General features: G+C 40.6%; 1 protein-coding gene across 13 annotated transcripts in view; it reads right to left on the minus strand.

The window, feature by feature from the left end:
* Positions 1 to 7,063: 7,063 nt before the first annotated feature.
* U2AF1 (U2 small nuclear RNA auxiliary factor 1) overlaps positions 7,064 to 22,838 on the minus strand; it is a 16,613-nt gene continuing 838 nt past the window's right edge. The window contains exons 2-11 of one of the 13 annotated variants that reach the window (XM_033511849.1): positions 22,141 to 22,665; positions 21,035 to 21,122; positions 20,769 to 20,825; positions 18,830 to 18,860; positions 18,177 to 18,243; positions 13,983 to 14,032; positions 13,292 to 13,390; positions 11,997 to 12,130; positions 11,650 to 11,742; positions 7,064 to 10,029 (exon numbers count right to left, since the gene is read on the minus strand). In XM_033511849.1, the coding sequence (XP_033367740.1) occupies positions 9,891 to 10,029; positions 11,650 to 11,742; positions 11,997 to 12,130; positions 13,292 to 13,390; positions 13,983 to 14,032; positions 18,177 to 18,243; positions 18,830 to 18,860; positions 20,769 to 20,825; positions 21,035 to 21,081 (717 nt within the window). In that variant the 5' untranslated portion in view covers positions 21,082 to 21,122; positions 22,141 to 22,665 and the 3' untranslated portion in view covers positions 7,064 to 9,890. Of the gene's footprint in view, positions 10,030 to 11,649; positions 11,743 to 11,996; positions 12,131 to 13,291; positions 13,391 to 13,982; positions 14,033 to 17,295; positions 17,363 to 18,176; positions 18,244 to 18,829; positions 18,861 to 20,768; positions 20,826 to 21,034; positions 22,666 to 22,838 lie in introns of all 13 variants that reach the window. The other 12 variants (XM_033511844.1, XM_033511843.1, XM_033511842.1 and 9 more) reach the window with 12 other exon arrangements.

Raw genomic sequence — 22,838 nt, forward strand, 5'->3', positions numbered from 1 at the left:
AAACCCGGGGAGAAACACCCAGGGCTTACCCGCAGGGCCTCCAGAGACTGGAGTGTCCATTTCTGGTGGTTTCAGTTCAGGGAGGACATCCAGTGATGGAGCGTGTCCAGACCAGGGTAAAGGATGTGGAGAAGAGTCTGGAGCACGAGTCCTGTAAGGAGCAGCTGAGGGAGATGGGGGTGTTTGTTTAACCCGGAGGAAAGGAGGTGCAGGGATGACCTCATCAATCTCTACAACTGCCTGACACGTTGTAGCCAGGTGGGAGTCAGCCTCTTCTCCCCTAAACAGCAACAGGACAAGAGAAAATGGCCTCAAGCTGCACCAGGGGAGGTTCAGGTTGGACATTAGGAAGAGGTTCTTCAGAACAGGTGATTAGACATTGGAATGGGCTGCTGAGGGGCATGGTGGGGTCATGGTCCCCAAAGAGGCTGGATGTGTCAGTGCCATGGTCTAGTTGACATGGTGGAGATCAGTCAAAGGTTGGACTTGATGATCTCAGAGGTTTTCCAGCCTAATCCTGGGACCCTGGAGAAAGGGCTCTGCCAGGGCACCTTTGAAGATGTTTTACTCAAGTCCCCATGGGCAGTGGCCATAGTGGGGACACACATGTGGCTGCCACTGGCTCCTGTGGCAGTGGCCACTTCTCTAGTTTGGGGGTAGAACACCCACTGCATCTGAGGGGTCTGGGAGGGGCTTCATGGCTGGGGCAGCAGTCAGGTGCTCTCCCTAAAAAGGCCTTGGGCAGGCATTGCCCAGGCATCTCAGCTTGCCCAGACCAGCAACAGGAGGGAGAGGGGCAGACAGCCCTAGAAATGCCCATCTCAGGGCAGGGAGCCTGGTAATCGTGGAATGGTTTGGGTTGGAAGAGACCTTAGTGACCATCATGTTCTAACACCCTGTTGTGGGCAGGGACACCTGCCACTAGACCAGGATGATCAGAGCCACATCCAAAGGAAACCTGTGCCAGGTCCTCACCACCCTCACAGTAAAGAATTTCTTCCTAATACGTATTCAAACCCTACCCTCCTTCAGCCTAAGGCCATTCTGATGGTGCCTGAGAATGTGACAATTCACCTGGGAAACAGCTCAGTGTCACAACAGCTGCATCCTCACTGTTGTGAACACAGCTTGATGATATAGAACACAGTGTGCAGGTGAATTTAATACACTCCATGCAAATTACCTCACAGTAGTTCTTAAAATGTTGCTCTAGATTATGCAGAAAGTTAAAAATAAAAAAAACCAAAGAAATCTTTGTCTGAAAGCAGAAGATACTGAAAGGCCTTACTAGAGAGAAGTTCCTCAGGAGCACAGACTGTGGCTCTGGGAAGCCCAAGCAGCAATTTCTTCTGTATCTATAAAAAGTACCAATACAGAGAAAAGCATTTCAAGGTAGTTTATTTTAGGACATGAGATTCACCCTGAAGTGTTCCATGTGTTTCAGGCCATTGAAGGAGTTGAGACAGCTGAATGTCTCCATCTGCACATATATTATATATTATATAGAGCTATCTGGAGAGTATTGCACGCTGTAGAAATAGGAAAAATGAGAAAGAGGATGCTTGAATCAAGTAAAAGTGATAGAAAAGACTTCCCACCTGGATGTGACTGGTCTAAAGCTGAGGGACCAGTTTCAGTGTTAAAAAGTCAAGGGTCCATCTGTCTGGTAAGAAAATGGACCATGACTAGAATGGGGGGTGAAATTTATGAAAAAAATGCAGGAAAAACACTGAGCAACTAAAAACAAATCAAGAGAAGAGCCAGATATTTTGTATTTGCCATAAATAGAGACACTGAAGCAGCTGTCTCACTATATTGTTAAAAATTCACAACTTGCAGAGAAACATCCACAGAATCACAGTCACAGAAAATTCTGAGTGGGAAGGGACCCACAAGGATCATCAAAATACAACTTCTGATTGTTATAATATATAATAATAACTGTTTTTTCCTTACCCTCCATATTCTAATTTTACTACAGAAGAGTTTAGTAGAAAATAGTGTTCTTAAACAGAAAAATTATTTACTCTAAATCATAGTTTGCTTAGTTAATTACATCTGAAAGGTGCAATAAAGTGACATTTGCACAAGTAACCATTAGCCCCACTGGTAAAAACATGAGTTGGGAAAAGATGCAGAATAAGATTGTGGCTTGCATCTGGTAGCAGATAAATTATGGGATGTCACAGGAGCGATGCAGTGTGTGAAACTGGTGATGTGAAGAAGGCCTGGCCTTTGATTTGGGTCTCAGAAAACCACGAGATGCCAGGGCATACATGAGGTGAAGCTATGCAAAAATGGATGAGTATTTGGAACAGGAGTGCAAGCACTGACAAACTGCAGTCATAGCTGAGGAGGGATATCCATACCTTTCATGCCTGTCAGGAGGGACTGGGGAAGAGGCCCTGAGTCAGCTGTTCTGTCTGAAGAAGTGCCAGTCTTGCAGCAACCACTGCAACTTCAGACAGATGGGTGTCGAGGTATGGAATCGTCAGCACAGATGGATGTGCCAGATCCTGAGAGATGTAAGACAGACACCTCAGAGGAAACTTGTAAGACCAAGTGACAGCGCCAAGTGTGTTGGAAACTATCTGAACATAATGTGTGAGGCAAATTAGAGGGATTTGTAATTGCAGCACAGCTCTGCACTCAAGATTCAATTTCCTTTGCCAAGGCAGCAGCCAGGTGAAGAATGGTTTGGGTTGGAAGGGACCCTAAAGAACGTCTTAGTTCCAACCTCCCTTCCACATGCAGGAACAGCTTCCACTATCCCAGGTTGCTCAGAGCCCCAAACAGCCTGACCTTGAACACTTCCAGGGATGGGGCAGCCACAGCTTCTCTGGGCACCCTGTGCCCAGGGCCTGCCCACCCTCACAGGGAACAATTTCTTCCTAACATCCAATCTAACCCTGCCCTCTTCCAGCTTAAGGCCATTCCCCATTGTTCTGTCACTACATGCTCTTCTGGAAAGTCCCTCTCCACTACAAGGGAGTTTTGGTATACATAATAAACTGATTTAAAAGATCTCCACAGCAACCCCAACCCAGAGTGTGCCACTGGCATTTAAAGCCATTAAAATCAATCATGGTGGCTGGGAATGAATACACACCACTGATTAGCTCCATTAGGGTTTAGCACAATCAGTGGGACACAGATTACTTTTCATCCCAGCCTTGAGAATAATTCCCATAAATCAGCACCAATTTATGAGGACAACCACTTAATCCATTTCCTGAGATCTGGCAATGGTTTAGGTTCTTTCTCTCGCAAGGGACAAGAGGAGCTGCAGTGAGGGTTGGTATAAAAGCAAAATTATAATCTGATCAGCCTAGCAGTGAAGTGACACCAGCTGAAATATTAACATGGAAATAAACAACTTGTTTAGGAATGGCAAGCAGAGAATGATGCTTCTGGTACCAGTGACTAGCAGACACACTGAAGGCTGAAAGGTCAAGGGAAGGAACCCCTTGGAGAAGCACAGTCAGTGATCAAAGAGAGGGGGGAAAAAAAGGTAAATGCTGTTGTGGTAACATCACTGAAGGAGGAGATCAAGTGGAGGAGGCTTTTTGTGAGCAACAACTGAAATCACCAAAAGAGCCAATGAAGCTTTGGTGGTACCCAGAGCCCTTTTGGGAAGGGACAGCATAAGCCTATTGCATAAGTTCATGGCAATGTTTTTATGTAAAGGGAAGAAAACAGCCCAAAAAGAATCACTCCTTATTTTAACTGAATGGGATAAGCCACGATTTGGACAGGATCATACTTCAAAATGATCTTTGGCAGACTGGAGAAATCAGAGGAGAAAGTAAAATAGGAAGGTGGCTGATAAGGGCAAGTGCTAAATTTTGCAGCCAGGCAGAAGGAATAATCTGCTTGAGTGGCCATTACCTGGACAGTAATTGTGTGGAGTGGAAGGGATGACTACAGTGCCAGGAAGGCTCAATGTGAGTCAACAAGGCCCTGCTGTTGTGTAAAAAGCAAACATTATACAGGGTTAAGCAAACAGGATCCAGCCTGCAGGACACATGGCACTCCCAGCCCCCATGTGCTGTGGGGAGGTACCTTGTCCCACCTGGAATAACGTGGCCCACATGTGACACAAGAAGTTGTAGAGGGAAATACAGGCCAGGAGTAAAGACTGAAAGAAGGGAAGTTGTCAGAGAAAACAGACTGTCAGAAACCTTGCTCAAATCAGCTACAAGTACTACAGGGAGAAAGAATATAATTTGCTGCTTGCTCTGGACTGCAGATCTATTCCCTTTGTTGAAGGTGCTTTTTCAGTGAGGTGTAACAGCTGCCACCACACGTGTGCTTGAGGATTCCAGGATTGTCCAAAAGACCAAAAGCTGGCCTCCTTGGAAACTGAGCAAGGAAGGCAATTAAATGTATTTTTGTTGTGGTCACATGAAAGGGTAAAATATAACGAGTCAGTCTCTTGTAGAAGGAAAAAATGGCCCCGACATTAACGAGACTGTTACTTGGTCAGATTTTGGTCTGTCAGACTTTGGAATTTTCCTCACCCATCTCCAGTCCAGCACTGCAATAATTAATGTTGCATGCAATCCCCAAGGCAGTAAGGGCTGGCTGCTCACTCTCCACTGGTGTTTTGTCCAGAAATCAGTTCTTCATGTCCTGCCTAGAGTCCCTTTATCACCTCCCTTCTCCAGGATTCTTTTCCTACAACACAAGAGCGAACATTTTGCCTGCTCAGTGAAGAGGAAGGAAAAAGGATGATGGAAGATGCAGGACTGTTTTGATCTGTGAGGTTCTCATTTCTCTCTGGGACAGGAGCAATACTAGCTCTCAAGGAAAATGGGTGGTAGAGAAGGGAGGAGCAGTCGCTCCCCTTGGCTCTTCCCAGAGCTCCCAGACCCAGGAGCAGGCTGGTGCAGAGCCTGGAGTGGGAGCAGCTCCCTCCCTCCCTCTGCCTGGCCAGAATCCCAGACAGCTCCAGGAAGACAGTGAGAAGGATCTGAAACACATCCAATATTCAGCTGAATAGGTAGCAAGACTTGAAATGAAGCCAGGTGCTGGCAAAAGCAGAGGAGGCCTCAGCCTGGCAGACTAAAGGCTTTTCCCTGAAAAACAAGGAGGAGGAAGACTCCATTGCTCCCTGCTGCCTTTGTCCCCACTTTGTCTCACTGCTCAACCAGAGAAGAAAGTTTTTCTTTTCCTCCAGCCTTAACTGCATGTGCCCTCATGGAAGTGCAGAGCTGGAAGAGGCCTGCAGTGCTTGGGAAAACAGTGTTCTGCAGACCTTTGTCACTAACACACGGGTTTGTCCCACAGGAGCAGCTGGATCACAGCAATTGTCTCTGCCTAGTGGGAACAGCTCGAAGAATGCTGTTAGGACACTTGGATCAAAGGGGCAGCCACACACACAAGTTGCTGCCCACCCCTCACTCACATCCCACCACTGCATCAGTTGTCCTGTAAAAACAGCCTTGGTGGAAAGCGAACACCTAAACAACACAAATTACGAAAAAGTACCCGATGCTTATCAGAGCACCAAGAAGTCGGCAACTGCATCTGAACAGTCAGAGATAAGCACACCCTGCCCCCTCCCGCCTTTGATACCTCAAACGAGCCGCTGGCTACCGGAGCCGGGCTGCTGGCAGCTGACCTGGGCTCCTCCACCCGATCCCACACATCCAATTTACAGTTGAAACTTGAGATCAGTTGAATTAACGCCATTCCTGGCAGAAAACACCACCAACAGGGAAAACAGGAACCTTCTAAAGTGGTGCTGCTGCTGAAGAACCACAGGACTGCAGTGGGGCTGTGCTGTCCTCTCGCTCGTGGCTCTTCTTGCTAAGGTTATAATTTTGTAAAAAATAAAACATGAAAACAGGGGATCAGAGGTTTTTGGCTGATGAGCACAGTGCTGATAATGGAGGGACTGTCTACAGAGCTGAGGAGATATGCTGAATTTTTCATACAAGTGCATTTAACACAATGAAAATTACAAAACAATAAGAACAATTTGGAGACACTCTCACCACTGACAATGCAACGCGGGTTGCCCAGAACAGTTGGGCACTCCCTGCCCCTGGGTGTTCAAGACCTGGAAGGGGCTCTGAGCAACCTGGTCTAGTGGAAAGCATCCCTGCCCATGGCAGGTCATTCAGGTTCCTTCCAACTCAAATTATTCTATGATTCGTAAAAAACAGCTAATTGGATGAATTCAGAAATACTTCTGGATACTTCAGAAAGCATCATGTATCAATTCAATGTGAAGATGCATTAACTTGCTCTCCAGACATCTAGATGTAATTTTGGTTTTTCTAAACTGAAATCCATTTGCTCCAGGGTAAGACTGTACAGTAACACAGCTCAGCTCCAGCCTTGCAGTAAGTGATACATGCAGCTACAAATATTTTCTCCTGTGACAGCCTTGCCACTCAGCCATTATTTCCTTACCAGCTAAAAACACCAACCCAGTTCTGCTTCTCAGCTGGAACTTTTCCTGGCCAGGACTGTTTTTAGGGAATCTTCAGTGTAGCAGTGTCTGGAGAATTAAATTATTTACCCACACCCTCCCCAGCTGCTATGAAAGCAGTTTCACTTTTAATATACTAAAGACAACAGATGCAGTTTAAGGTGCTGATGAACAACACCCAAAATTTTGCAGCCTGGATGGCACAACACCAGGAGGAATCATCTTTAAAAAGTCATGACCCCCTTTGATAACCTATTTTTTCATTTAAGCACATTACTTCTGTAAAAATGAGCTTTCTTGTCCTCTGCAGACCACCACAACAGAAATTTGCATGTTCCTCCTAACCTTACCAAATTTATTAAAATTTCAATTAAAAGAACCCAAACCATCCCCCCCAACTCCTAACCCCAAGTTGCACTCTTAAAATTCAACTTGATCTTGTAAATATGGAGAGGCTGGGGTTATTTTAGCTGAAGACATGCTTCACCAGCTCTGAAAAACAGAAGGCAAAGAACTGCTCAAAAAATAGCTTAAGAGCTAAGAATTTGAAACTTTAGTCTGTGTCCTCATTAGATATTTAGAGAGCGGCATCCAATCTAAAGGAAATGGATAATTTTTGTCAGATTCTTATAAAAAAAGGCTTTATTTTGAACAAGTTTTCTTCCATTTGGTTTTACAGTCTCAACATACATCATATTCATGGACAAGCAGCATTTTCACAGAATAAGAGCCAAATACAAAGAAGAGAAAGCCACTTGGGATTAACAGTTTCAACCTAATTGACTCAGACTTCAGAAAATCCTGTATGCTGTCACTTATTTGAGGTAAAGGAATTCCATAGATTATGATCCACTGTTCAACAAAAGAGTCAACAATGAAATATTTGAGAAGTAGGAACCTTGAGGAGCAGGGGGAAAAAAACAAATCTTAAAGACATTGTGGGCAACAAGGGAAGGGGGAGGTAGGATTTCCACTTGGTTTGTATTGGTGAGCCAACACTTGGGTCTGTCAGGTGTAAATGTTTAACCATGTTAAATGTTGGTGCAGCTTAAATTTCAAATTTAATGAATTTTACTGGTAGCACAATCCCAAAAGGTGAACCTAACAAGATATGTCATGAGCTTGGTTTATATGCTGAATGCTGTCACTAGGCACCATTAGAGTATCCAGTAAAATCCGCTGCTTTCACTGCCCATTCTGACATATTCCAGTTTCATGGGGAATTTCTGGGCAGCTGTGCAATCAGATCATAGAATTATACATTTGGTAGAATTCTAGAATGCTTTCTTAAGTAAAATTTTATTGGTGGAGAGACAAAAAGCAACCTTCCACTGTCTGTTCATGCAAAAATATACCTGCAGTGAAACAGGTTGTAGATCCATTTAAAGCCATTACAGGGACACATTTGTACTTGTTTTAAACCAACTTTATAGAACAACTAACTTTTAAACTAGCTTTATAGAGCAAATCTTAAACCTTTAAAATAGTATCCACATTGTATTAGATACTGTTTAAAAAACAAAAACTATCCTCACCTTTTGCAGTCTGAGATTGAAATTAGCTCACCAATAATCCTGAATCTCATTTAAGAGAAATATGGAACTGGATAAAATATCCTGTAAACTCTAAGAACTAAATTATCAATGTGAAATTCCTAATGCCCAGAAGAAATACATTTCAGCTCAATTTAATGCCAGGCACTGCTCAATTTCTTCCAGTAAAGCATCATTTATGTACTTACAAAACATCATGTGGAAGATGGGCTTCACTGCTTGAGTAATATTCCTTCAAAAAGGGTCCTGGCACACCAAGTTCCAAAGTCTGGTTGGCCAAACCATCCAGTGGGAACAAAAAAATTCAAATTGAACTGGTGCAAGAATTTAGTTTAAGAAGCAAAGCAGATTAATTTAGAAAAACTCATTTTAAGTTCCAGTGAGAAAAATGGGTTTATACTTAAGAGGCAGAAAGAAGCTGGTTTGTTAATCATCTGACTATGTGATGCATCCGTATCCTATTTCCATTTTTTTTAGAAGAATCAACAAGGAGCAGATTTATCATTTAGGAAGTTATCTGGCTCAGAACTAAGGAAGCTCTAGCAAACTCTCTCCCCAACTGGAAAGCTGTGTTTTATTGCGTAGCTTTGTGTAATAAAGTTCTATTTTGCAGAAATATGATTGATGACCCAAAGTTCTTGCTACTTTATAGTTTGAATAAAAGCAGACACGAATGAGGTGAAACTGCAAGTCAACCATTGTACAAACTGTCTCTCAGGATATTCCAACATTTCCACTGGAGCTTTAACACTTTGGGACACAACCTATGATATTCAGTGATTGTGCAATTCAAGCTCAAAAGAAAAAAAAAGTATTTGTGAAGGAACTGCCATCTGTCCATTAGCTTTCACCACACTCCAGACCATCAGAAAGGTGGAAAAAAGATTTATTTTCCACTAGCATCCAATTAGTTTTCTATGACCTTGAATGCTAACAAAATGCTTTTCAATAAATGACAGGTGAGAGAGCATAGCTTAGAAAAAAAAAATCTGTTAAGAAAATTGATCCTTGCATTTATGACCTTGCATTTCCTTCAACAGCACTTCTCTATCATGCAGCATGGAGCTTAATTTTGGTGGGTTTTTTTTTCACAAAACCCTCACCTGCCTATTATGAATCATTGCAATAAAAATATTTTTTCCACACTGCACTAGGCAACTTTCTTTCCAGCTAAAGAAAGGAATTTAGTCAAGAATTATAAAAACCTGAACTACGAACTCTGGCACATCCAGGAGCAGCCACTCAACTATGCCAGAGTGCTTAGAAAATAGGCAGCCAGGAGTAGCAACTCAACTACTCCAGAGTGCTTAGAAAATAGGCTTTAGATTTTACACCAAGAAATTGGATTTATTGTAAATGCCACAGTCACATTGATAGACAGAGCACAGACTTCTGGTAACAAACAAACATACATTTTTGTAACTAAGCGTTTCTACTCAGTAAATAAATGCATTTCGCACAGCCTTCCTCTTAAATGTGCCTAAACTAACCTAAGTAAGCAGACAGCATTAGCAGAAAAGGGAAACTTATGTGAGTAACTGTTTCTTAAGCAGTATATTATTTTTACTATGTATATAATATTTTATATTATATACACACACATTTTCATCAACAGTTCAAATTATACCCGAATAAAATTAAAAAAAAACCCAAACCAAAACTGGCGCTCCTCCAATACATTTACCACCTTTCCCTCAGGCAGACTTAATCCAGGTATTTGTCAAGATAGAGGAATGACAGTTAAAAAGACTCCCCCCACAAGAAACAAGTTACACAAAGAATACTGTATCACTACAAATTTTTTATTCAGAAGCCCATCTTTAAAAAAAATGTCATTATGAACTTGTTTGGTCAAACTACAACACTTTCTAGCAGACATACAGTAAAAATGGCATGGCTCAGAATCGACCGGATCGTTCACGATCTCTTGACCGCCTCCTGTCACGCTCGCGGCCTCCTCCTCCTCCTCCTCCACCGCCACGGCCGCGATCTCTGGATCTAGACCGGCGTTCACGGGACCTCGACCTGGATCTATGCCTTCAAAGAAAGTTTGGACATTTTACTCTTTCATCCCAGGCAGCACCACACAGAGGAACACGTAATTAAGAATGGGAGTGATGAGGGAGAAGAAAGGCAGCGTGTCATTAGAAGGATTGGTTAATTGGCACTTGGGCTGCAAACCCAGTGTATTTACAAACTGCCCAAATTTCATTCTGGGGAGTCAGCACAAACAGGTACAAGAATTGGCTGTTCCCTGCAGTCATCTGTTCCAATGGATGTGCAAACCCTAAGGGAAGGAACAGCTACAGTGCTGTTATATAAAGCAGAAGGGGACACCTGCTTTGGCAGACAGGAATAGCTCTTAGCAACACACATCAAAAGCCTACAGCTGCTTCTAAGTCCACTCATATTAAATCAATTGCATTAATTAGCAATTACAACCCTATTCTCTCTTGCTGTTCCCTCTACATGATTTCTACCCCCCCCTCAGGACATCAGCACTGGCAAATCACCTTCCCTGGCTCTTAAGTTGATAAATTCAGGAAGGGAGCTAAAACCACCCAGACAGAACATACTGCTACCACAGCTACCATCAATCAGAGTTACTGAATCTGGGAGTTCCAGATTTGGAGCAGTGACCAAAAGGTTAATATAAAAAGCACACTTGGTCTTTTCATAAAGCATTCAAATATCTGAAAAATTTACTTAGCCACAAATATGTGTGGCTAAGCAGCACAATCTGTGTTTTTCAAAGTTAAATTCATCCTCACAGATTCTGAAACACTGCCAATTAAGAGATGTTTATAGAAAAAACACATTCACAATACCAGGCTCCTTCTGACTGATAGAAATCTACAAAAATCATACTCAATATATAAGCAAGATCAAAAATTTTATATGCCTATCCCAAATAGCAAGGTCTTAAATGCAAGCAGATTGAATTCAGTTCCAAGTGAACCACCATAGTAACAAGCAGTGTTTTGTAAAAGCCTTTCTACAAGCTACCTCACTAAATGAATAATTCAATATATAATAAAATGTATTTATCAATTTTTTTTTCCATTAAGCAAAATCACTTCTTTCTCCTACTGGGAATTCCTATCAAGAAGGACACACTGTAAAGCTAAAAGCGAGCTCCATACAATGACTGGCTGGTATTAACAGTAAGAAATGAATACAGATTGCAACATTTCACCATTAACAGTTAAAAGCAAGTAAGGTTGGGTCCTGAGTTTGATCTATAGATATGCCTGACTGCACATAATGCTGAAAGCTGCCAAAATACCCACTGGCAAGGTAGTCTGCATCTAACAAAGGCCAAGAAGCATAAAGCAACTTCTCCCAAATACATCCATCCTGTACACTTTACAGTTTGGAGATCTGAACAGGTAGGGCCTATGTACTCAGTAACTCTGAGTCTTCTCCTTGAGCCTTCCACACTTTCAGAATCCCCAGCGCTGCAGAGCAAGGAGCACTGATTTTTTAGAGCCCTACTCCCTTATTCTAAAAACTGGCTACTTGATGCCCTTCGGCATGTGCCAGAAGTGTGTCAGAAAAAGCAAGAGGATTTGGCACAAATTTAAAGACTTGCCTTCAGATTTTTCAGCAACTGATCCTTAAATCACTTATTTTAGTAGTGTTTAACAATAAACTTACTTTTTACGACGCCGGCCATACAACTCGCGCCTTAACTCTCGAGAAATGGGCTTCAAATGCATAAAGTTGCAGAAACCTCCTCGTGTACACTCTCTGAAACAGAATTCAAGAGGCACAGTTAGAACTTCCAGCTCGACACTATCTGCTAACCTCTGCTGACCTCTAACACCTCACTTGTAGAAAATCCCCAAAAGATGGCAGAAGTCAGGAGGGCTCACTGCAGGTCCTGCACACTACTGGTACCTGTTTTCTTCCTGTACTCAGCTACGTAAAATCCACCCCCAAGCACCCTCCCTGCTGTGCAAACACCTCCCAGCTGTGGAGGCAAGAGGAAGCCCCTGCTTTACCCCATCTCGTATTGACGGCAACAGGCCTCTCTGAAGTCAGTCACAGGGGAGAGCTCGGCATGGATGGGCTGCCCATTAAACCAGCGATTGTTCAGGTCGATCACCGCCTTTTCTGCATCTTCTTCACGGCGGAACTGAAAGTACAAATAACATTTTCAGTGAAGCAATGGAACAGAGAAGATTCCTATCAAATCAGTTGTGTGATATCTGAGGCTCAGGACTAGTAATGAAACCAAGAAGCTACCCAAGATTTCTTGGACATTCCATCAAATTAAGGGTAAATATGCCAGCTTTTCATTAGCTGGGGCTCAAGGGCTAATCAAAACATTGATTTTCCTCTTCATTATGCTCTGTTTAGTCTTTCAAGTGGGAAAGTCAGTCAACAGAAGATACGAAGATACTGTATTTTCTTAGTATAGCTTTAAACCAAGAGAATGCTTATAAACACTTTCTGGAACACCAACAGTCCTGATGTAATGCATTTTTTCAAATATTTAAGAGAAATTTATATAAAAACTGGAGGTCGCATTAATTTAAATGAGAATTTACAAAAATCAGATCCTGTTTTACGATGAATGTAAAAATTAAATTTGAAATTCCTTTTCACAGCTGATTTTTTTTATAACAGTGTTTTTTTCTGATTATGACCTACAGTCAAGAATTTCAGGTGTGAAAATACTTTCCAGCTGAGGCAAGGTACAGCCAAAATATTCAAAGGAACTCTCTCACACAGACTTCACACTGTGAACACACAGTAAAATTTCTGCAGGTGACAACTCTGTACTTGTTATTCAAGAGAAACCAATGACTTTCAAAGATTAAACTTAAGTGCTCCAGTTTGCACCTTGAACCACCCAGCTACTGCCAAATCCAACTTGGTCACAGATACTGTGTTTAACTAAAAAGTTGGAAAATTAATGCACCTGTGGCATATAAACCTCTCTCATACTAATGTGCTTAAAGGGCAGCATGATATTAAGACAGATCCCAAATTAATCCTGCCAAACTGAACAGTCCAGCAACAGTGATTGTTTATGTAAAAGAAAATCAAAGTGTAAGTCTTTCTGAAAATTGCATAATTTGAACTACCAAGAAATTTTCTCAAAATTCATTAAAATTTCTTTTGGATTCCTTTAACATTTTTACTCTACTTTAAACTGTGAAGTTGGAGAGGAGCTTATGCACTGAAGAGTTCTCCTAGCAAAATAAAATCTACAATCACAAAGTAGCTTTTAAAATTCTAAATCAATAAATACCACACCCCTCCTGATTACATGAGCATCTCTTTGTCCTACCTTTACATATACATTTCCAACTAAATGATCTCCAAGGTTATCACAAACGTTCATCTCCTCGACTTCGCCGTATTTCTCCTCCATTTCTGTGAAGACCTCCTAAGCACAAAGCAACCCAGCAGAAATTTGCAGCACATTATTTGTAAGCACAGAAATATTGCATCTAGCTCTAATTAAATATTTAAAAAAAAAAACCTTTCTTGGAAAAAAGCGAGACCACTTGATTTTTTTTTTTACATTTTTGGGTTTAAAGTTAGTACTTGCTTGGCCATCTGTAAGCACAGAACTACCAATATACAATAAAAACCTATGGAAAACACACACAGCATATACAGAATACACAGAATGCACTGAAAACACAACACAGAAACCCTGATACTAGCTTCAGGTACTTGTTTCCATATAAATAATTAAGAATACTTTAAATTTAGAAAAAAATTAGATTATACAATCAAAATGCTACATCACTTAAGCTGCTGATGTTAAATAAAGTCTATTTCAAGCAGTAAAATTAAGGCCAAACAAACCAATAGTTACACCAGGAAATATTTAATACAAAGCTGTATACTTTAAATGAACACCTGAGGAAATAAGTGTTTTTTCCCTCAATCCATCTAACTGCTATCCACTACATCCATTTAACTTATCTGTGGTGACAAATCCAGTGACATTGCAATGCACCTTTACATACCTCAAAGAACTCATCATAATGTTCCTGCATCTCAACATCGCTCACAGCACCTGCAAAAGTCAAAGAGTCAGATCGATTAGAGCCTGCCAATAAGGAATAGGAGATTTTGATCAAACTACAAAACAATCTAGAGAGGCCGTCTGGAGCATAAGAGACATCATATAGCATGGAGCTAACTAACAGGAATATTGCAAAATAAGGATCTGTGAAGAGCTTTGAGTCCCCAAAGTATCTGTCAAAACATTACATTGATATGATCAAATCAAAGCAAGTTTTAATCAGAGCCAAGCTTGTATGCCACAAATTTAAAGGGGAAAAGAATTACTTTGAAATATCACTTAAAATTTAATGTACAGTCCCACTCTCTAACTACCAACAATTTTACCTAAACAGAAGGCAAGTGCTTTGTTACAATTTCATACCTTAAAATATTAACAATTTATTATATTCCTCTCCCTAAAGGCAGAAATTTATGGCCACTTCTCCAGCATATCCACTAGAATTTGAGAGCTCACAATGTAAAATAGCCCAGAATTTTGTTTTAAATTTGCTGAAAATAATTATTGAAATGACACACTTTTCTCAGTGCCCTCAATGCTTTGCAACAGAGCACCATTTTCTAGTTTGAGTGTCACTTCATTTTTCTGTAGTCCTGCAAAACACCTTTCAGTGCAAGACAAGCCAGCCTCAAATCAAGATTATTTTCATGCTGTAAGCTGGACTTCATAAATGAGTGCTGCTTGCCTGCTGCTACAAAACCCAATATAAGTGTGGCTTATTTTTTTCAAAGCATTAAAAGTATAAAAATGAGTTTCATTTATTTCTTCCAGTCTACAGCACTTGAAACAAGCTTGTATACATTAAAGCCATTAGATCAGCTCTTCAGCAGTTAAGTGGTCTATTAGAATCAAGAGGAGCAGTTTTACAACAAACCCTGCATTTTATGCTAGAAAAATATGCTAGTGTTTAAAATTACAAACCAGATTGTTTTAATTCACAGAATGTGAAAGACAAGAAACTGAGCCAATAAAGCTGAGTTTATTCATTTTCAGGCTATTATGAAAAAAATTTTGGCTAGTATTACCACTTGGACAAACTTTATGCTTTTCTTCAAAGGTTCTAATATTAAACAGTCACACTCTCTGTTCCTGTTCTTCCACCCAGCTCAGCTCCACAAGAGGCTAAGGGGCATTTGGTTTATAGTTTAGGCTAACAACGTTTCTGCATTTGAGACATGTTTGCTTTTAAGAAATTTCTTCTCCTCCATGGTTATAGCAAATTAAGGAATATCAAACATTAAACCAGTAATTCCAGGCAGTTTAATACTTAACTATATTCCCAAGGTTTTGCCAACACCACTGATAACAGCTTACTAACACCTAAGGATTTTTTGGTTTTGTTTTTAAAGGTATCAGACAGTCTCTGTGAGCCTCAGTGGGAATAACTACTTTTTACCAGAGGGACAAATGTTAAAACCTTTTTTTGGTCCAATTAGGAGATCACAGGCAACAGTTAGTTAATGACTATTTCAATGACCTTCTAAAGTGGGAAGCATACATATGCACAGGCTTTACAAACATCCATTTTCCAGGGCTACTGGTATCTGAACCATGAGAAGCCCAATTACTAATTCAAATACTCAGGAAAACTATTGCTGTTCCAAACTAAGGTTAATCCTCTACGACGGCAATAGAAAGGAAGACAGTTAAGCAACAATGACAAGGCATTAAATAGCTACCCAAGTTATCCATTTAAAATACATGCAATATTTAATAGGGACAAATATCAAAAACCAAGGAGCCAGGAGTTTCAGCAAACCTACTGCTTGCAGAGCTCCAGCTCTACCCAAGGAGGTACAGTCAGGCTCTGGCACACAGCTACTTGCTTGTCATGACAAACTAGAGTTGGATACCAGCATTTACAGCACTGGAGGATCTGTACAGGACTCTTGCAGCTGTAAATCTAAACAGCTCCACAGACCAAACTGCTGTAACTCTGTGCAAATTAGTTACCAGCGCATTGAGAGTTCAGGGACAGAGCGGAAACACCCAGCTGGAAATGTTTTGGTCTACTGAAACAGCGTTAACTACTAAGCATCTGCAAGGAGAGAGCCTACAAACCAATGGAACTGGTCAAGCATCTCAACAAAATGACACAGCTCATTTACATGTCCAGCTTGATTGTGTGACAAAAACACAAATTGCATAATCGAGCCATTATTCCTTTTAGAAGCAAGAAAGACAGTGTTGACTTTCAAGTTAGTGGCTGATTCACAAAGCACTTCTAATCAGATGCTGGTAACTAATCTGAACTAGTCTATAAACCAACAGTCAAAAAAAAAAAAAAAAAAAAAAAAAGTAGCCAAACAAAGCTTTATTACCACACAGTCAATACTCACTTCAACAATAAATATTAGTTAGAAAAGAACACCGACCCTTTTTTAGTTCTACAAATTTTTTTTTTTTTTTTTTTTTGAATCTTACTCTAATAGTGATGATTTAATTACAATGATAAATCAGTTAATCGCCGATCAACAATCCTGGGCATTAAGTGCTGCCAGTCTCACAGGAGATGTGTTTGCTTATGCCCATTTGTATCTCAGGAGGAGTCATTAAATTACTTCATGACCATACCCAAATGCCTTCCCCTCCTCAAAAGTACTTTAATAAAAATACTTGTCTAAGGTAAATATGCCAAATGGCATTGGAATTTGAATTTTCAAAGCATGGAAAGAATTTTAAACATGCACCCATCCAAAAAGGACAGCTGCAGAAGGGGTTAGTCAGTCATGGTGTGTTCTTCCAAAGTACATTCCCTGAATGGAAGCTGCATTAACCTAGGACAAATTTACGCATGCAGTCTGAGAAGTTTCAGTTAAAGCTCTCTTAACATTTACAGAGCAGGACATTTGTTCTGGATGAAGTCAATGTCTCACTGTCCTGCTCTTTTCGACAGTAGAACCTAATGGATGGCACAAGACATACAGAAAACCATTCCTAGGATGCAGGCAACTGGCAGGGAGGTGACAGAAGAAAGCAGTGCAACCAACACCGCTTCACAGGGGAAGTACAATTTCAACCCTTTTTGATTTAGTATTTGGTATTCAGATTCCCCTCATAGTTTTGGGAGTAGGGAGGAAGGTAGTGGGACAAAGTTTGTTGGGTTTATTTTTTGTTTGTGTTTTTTTTTGAACACATGTAAGGAAATGTGGTCAGTTTGATCTGTTAAACTAAAATGGCAGACCAGCTTAAGTCGACACTGAGCTCTGACAATCAAGCCCAGGGAACCAGTGAAGGAACTTGTATGAACTTACAGCGCAAACCGTCAGCAGACTGGGAAGAGTTTTGAGGGTTACGGTAAATGTTCAAGAGGGCAATGGTCTGAAATACAAAACGCAACAACTTTATATTATGGAAAATAATTTTAACAAGAAACTGGTTTCCTTTAGGGTCGCTTTAGCCGAGTCTGTGCTGAAAGAGAGGTGGTTATTCTCTCCCAAGCAGGAGAACTTGCACTTAGCTGGTGACCTTTCTATATCAACCTAACACTGTAAAGTAATAGAGATCTCATGATACTCCATTATTGTATTCTTAATTTCACTCCATTCACCAGTATTACTGTAGAGGGGTTTTGCATGATTTCAGACAGCTCTGAAAATAGGTGGTATATAAACACAGCAGTCACATTACAAGCATAATAATTTTAATTTGTTATTACTGAATGGCTTCTTAGCAGCAAAATCCCAGGAAAGGAAGTAATACAATAATTAGAGCATAACATGAAATCTCCATTTTCCTAAAAAAGTTAAGATGAAAGAAAACCCAGTTTTGGGACTTACCGTACATCACATATAGACCTATTTTTTTTATTTTTATTTTTGGGTGTTAAATCAAGAATTTGAGAAATGTCTGCAACTTAACCCTTTCAAAGGAATGCAGTGTTACCAAGTAACCAAGTTTCACTTTGCAAGACAAAAGGGAATCTGCATCAAGTCCAATCTGTGCAGTCCTTTCTGCATTCAGAGTTGCACACATTCCACAAATTCTTGATCTGTGCGCAAGAAGAGTTCCGTCACTTGTCCTGTTTGCAACAGCTTTATGTCAGCAGCTCAGAAGCCAACATTATTTTCTCATAATTAGGAGTGGGCTCTTTAACACCATTCTTTAAAAAAATTTCTCCAACTGTGGGACTTACAGTGTGAGCCGTCAGCCGTCTGTGCACTGTTTTGGGGGTTACGATAGATGTTTTGAATCAAGATGGTCTGCGGGGAAAAAAAATAAAAAGGGGAATTCTACTGGCTGCTGTGCATATAATAGACAATTGCAAAGAGACAACTTGTTTGCAAACAGCTAAAAGTCATATTTTATCCTTAAGACTTCCTTTTGTATTTGCAGAGTATCTTCCAAAATTGCATCCAGACCATCATATTATGAAAACAGTTTTAATTAACCACCAAGAAAGAGCTGCGTTTGTCTCAACAGCTATCCTCAAAATGGGAGGTGTGAGGCCCAGTAACCTAAAAAGTCACACGAGGTATTCTAGAGATGCCTAAACTTTCGAGACCAGATTCACTACTGCAAGTCTAGGGGGGAAAAAAATAAGTGTTATGTGCACAGCATGTAATATATAATGCCACAGTGTCCAAAATGCTACACCAGACCATAAGGCCTTTAGGCAACTGCTACATCTCGTTTTGTGCATCAGGATTTTCTTGGTGGAATTTCTGTTTAAATAATATAATAGCATCATAGGTTCACATGTTTCCGATCCTTCAAACAAGGACAATATCCTTTTAGCCCTTCTGCTTTTTACTTGAAGAATTAGCCCAGGCAGACTTGAAACCTTACATTTGTACCGTTCTTCTTAAAATCAAGTTGTCTGAAAAAACAAACCATGTTTAAGTTAGTAAACTAATATTACAAAAAAATTCCAAACGTCCATATCACTGTAAGTAGCTCAAAAATTGAGATTTGATTACTTAAAATACAAGCTCAATGTTAGTCAGTAAGAATGGCAATCCCCAAGTAACTTTAGCTTAGACATTATTATTATTATTAGTCACAAAAAGAATTCAGAGCTTAAAAAAGTCACAGGACCAGCAATGTCACACCTACATACACTATCTATTTAACATGTAAAAAAAATACAGTTGTAAGATCACATTTAAAATCACACACTTGTTTTATTTAGGGTCCAGCCATACCAACCAAAGCTTTGTGCTTCCGTGGCCCAGGTTTCAACTATCTATGCTTTAGCCTAAAACTAGAGAGTGCCAGAAAGGGGCATCTCGTTAGGGTGTTTCTGCTGACTGGGGGTAATTTGATCACCCTGGATAGCGTGACCTTTCCTAACACAGCTCTTCTGTTTAGTAGCTGCACTAGCAAGAGCTGCACATTGTGCCAGTAACTTCCCCTTTGCAAGATCTCTGCTCTATTTTCTATCACTGCTGATTGTCAACCTGCACACAAATAAAGGTTTCTGCAGACCCCACACACTGCCAGGACCTGGGAGATGTCACAGCACAGCTGCCAGATACAAGGCTGTGCAGTCCCAGACATCCCTGGATGAATGGGATGTGCCCTGCTGACCCACTTCAGCTGGTGTTGCTAACCAGAGTCTAAAGCAAAGCTAAAGGCTGCTCTGACAGAAAACTCTAGTTTTACACAAACTTTTACTGATTAAAAAAAAGATGTAAGGGTCATAGGTTTTTTTTTGTTAGTATTTTTTTGTTAGGTTTTTCGGGTTTTCTAACTTAAAAGACAACTACTGTGGAAGCTGTCTGCTTTAGAAATATTTTTTTGTAGCCAATGACCTGAATTTAGGTCTCTAAATAACCAACTGCACTTCAACTTGTGTTCCATGTAGGTCAGCAACGTGGGATAGTTTTGAAAATGGACAATACTCTTTTGAAATACAGTATCTGCATTAAAAAAAAAATAAAATCCCAGAAGCAAAGAGTGTTTTTTCTTGCTTAAGTATCAGAAGTCCTTATCTGCCAGTAACCTTGACATTCTCCCCTAGAAGTCCCCCTGCCCACTCACAGTTTAACTTGATCATAGGCTCTGAACCCATCATTATTGATTGTTCTCCCAAACCAACATCAGCCCACATTTCCCATCAACTTGGCTCCTAAGCAGATTAAATGAACTTTGCAGAAGACTCTGCTGTTTTATGAACTTTTTCTCTCTAGTTAAAACCACTGCAGTTGAAGCTGCTGTAGTTAAAAATGCAGTAACTTTCAAAGGCACTATTGCTCATGAACAAAACTCCCAAAGAAATTCGTGTGTGTACCTTGACAATCAGCATTGATGGAAAGAGTGAAAAACATATGTTTCTCCAGGAATGTAATTTGTGAATACTGTACAGCTCATAATAATGAAAACCCTGTCACTCCCTGCACCTTTTCAAATTTGTTTTTATCTCTGGCAGACATGCAGTCACACATCATGTCTCTAAACAATATTCACTGAGCCAAAGATTAAATAATCAATCTGTCATGACAATTGACAATTCACCCTCAGCAACCAGGCAAGTTGTTTTCAATAAACCATTTCTTCCACAGTCAAAGAAGTACACAAGTTACTCTTGAAGCTTAAGAGCCTGGGTTAGAGAGCAAATGTAATGACAGATGAGTCACTTTTATTCATTAATTAATTTTCTTCTATTATACGTATAAAAGATTGAGGTTCCCACCTTTGGGACAGGTGGAATGCGCTGCCATTTTCTGTGATTTAAAAACTCTGGGATGGTTTAAGTGCCTGAACACCACTGAGAAGGCACACTCACCTGAAAGTTAGCACTGGTTGGTCTCTACTACAGGCAAGCTTACAACAGGATCGCTTCCTGCAGCCATTAAGGGTGACAGGAGATAATTAGAAATGCTGGGAGAAGTAAATGGAATACCCCCAAAAAAGCAAAGACCCAGATAAACTGGGGCTAAAACTGAACTAGTTAATCTGGAGCTTGGTAATTATTCACTTGTATCTGAGAATCTATGTTTTAAAGAAGCCAGAATATACTTCCACAAGAAAAAGAAAAAAGGGGAAACAAACCTGGCTAAATGTTGGTTTGTTGTGCAACCGAGAACATCTGTCTCCATGGCGACATGCTCCAATTTTGAAATAAAATGAGCAGTTGACTCTGCAAGAAAAAAATTAATAAGGTAGTTACATACTGGCACAGAAAACATTAATTTGCAATAAAGCATACGCCCTAAATGTCTTTATCTTGATGTGGAGAAGTAACACAGAAAAAAAACCCCACATCAAAACTATACAGGAAAGCATTCCAACAAACCTGTCCATATTCATTCCTTTTACCCCTAATTTACAGCCAGTGTCTGATCAATTTCCCCCAAAGTGGTTTCATGATCCACCGCACAGAAGCGATCTCTGTTTTACTCTTCCGTTTCTCCATTCTTGTCTTTACATCAGTTTCAGTGGGTGATAGGATGGAAAATAACGAGAAAAACGGTCTGAAAATTTACCCTGGGAGCTCTGTGGCTGAGTTGATGCAGCCCCGGTCCAGGCAATAAAATCTGCTTTAAAACTGACACAGTTGCACCTCTCTCATGTTTTATAAACCACCTGTTTAAGTTATACTCTAAGGGTAACTCAGGCTGCGACCAACACAGTAACCAAAATAATTCAGGGAAGAGAAAATCACGTTACAGAAAGAATACACATAAGCAAAATAAATTCATTAAGTTAAGCCATTTCCATTAATATAATTAATGATTTTAAGAGTAAGCTGCTTTTTTTTTTAAACCACAAGCTTTTCTTGAATGATCCGGGTTTAGAAATGCTACTGAAACTCCCACAAAAAGATGTAACTCACATAGAATGATCAAAGAAAACCACAAGGAGTTTAGTTACCTTGACAGGGAAATGCAAAATTCTGAAGGGCAAGAAAACTATTATGGGCTATATATGGGTAAGTGAAATATTAGAATTCTCCTGGAAGAAAAATTATTATTCCCATATTTAACACCAATTCTTTTCCACAATCCTGTGTAACCAACATGAACTCACGGAGGGGAGAATTATTAAAGTACTAAAGCACATCTGATCTCTAGCAAAGCATTCTAGTGTAAAATTGCAACATGCTCACTCTTCATTATGTTTTTGAAAACAAACACTTAGCATGATAAAATACTTACTGTCTTTTCTGAACTCTAACCTGAAACAAAAAGAAATACCTAACTACAAAATTTCCAATAGTGCCTCCAACTTCAGCACCTTCTGGAAGGTTCCGTTTGCTTTTTTAACAGAAAAAAAGAGCTGCACAGGAATTTCATGCCTGATTAAAACTCTGAAACTGCAATGCATTAAATTCCTATGTATCTCCTTTGTGTGAAAGGATGCTACAGTAACAGAGCTCAAAAGAGAGGCTGCCGACACTGCTTTCTTGGAATGGCAGCACTACAGAGCAGAGCAGAAGCCCCACGGCCAGGGGCTGACAAGAGTAATTTAGTCCAGCAGCACATCGATGCCCCCTTTTCATTTTTACGAGTGGAAAAACACGCCGGTTTGGTCAGGCCGATGGTGACCAAATTTTCGTTAGGAGGGTTTTGTGTGTGTGCTTCCAACAACCAGAGAAACTAGAGGCGTTCCCGGACGCGTGGAAGGCTGCAGGCAGAAGCCTGTAGGATCAGGATGCAGCAGTCGGGGAAATCCTCCGCACCCTGGGGAGGGGGGAGAAATAACCAGTCGCTGTCCTTGCAGCAGAGCGGGAGCTCTCAGGCTGCTGCGAGGCTCAGGGACACGAACAAAAGGGGAACAGGAGGAGGAGGAGGCGCTTTCTGGCAGGAGGCGGCGGGAAGCTCCGGCACCCAGCGGCCCCGACAGGAAGGCGCAG

This window comes from Parus major, chromosome 1, assembly GCF_001522545.3.
Source record: "Parus major isolate Abel chromosome 1, Parus_major1.1, whole genome shotgun sequence".
NCBI lineage: Eukaryota > Metazoa > Chordata > Aves > Passeriformes > Paridae > Parus > Parus major.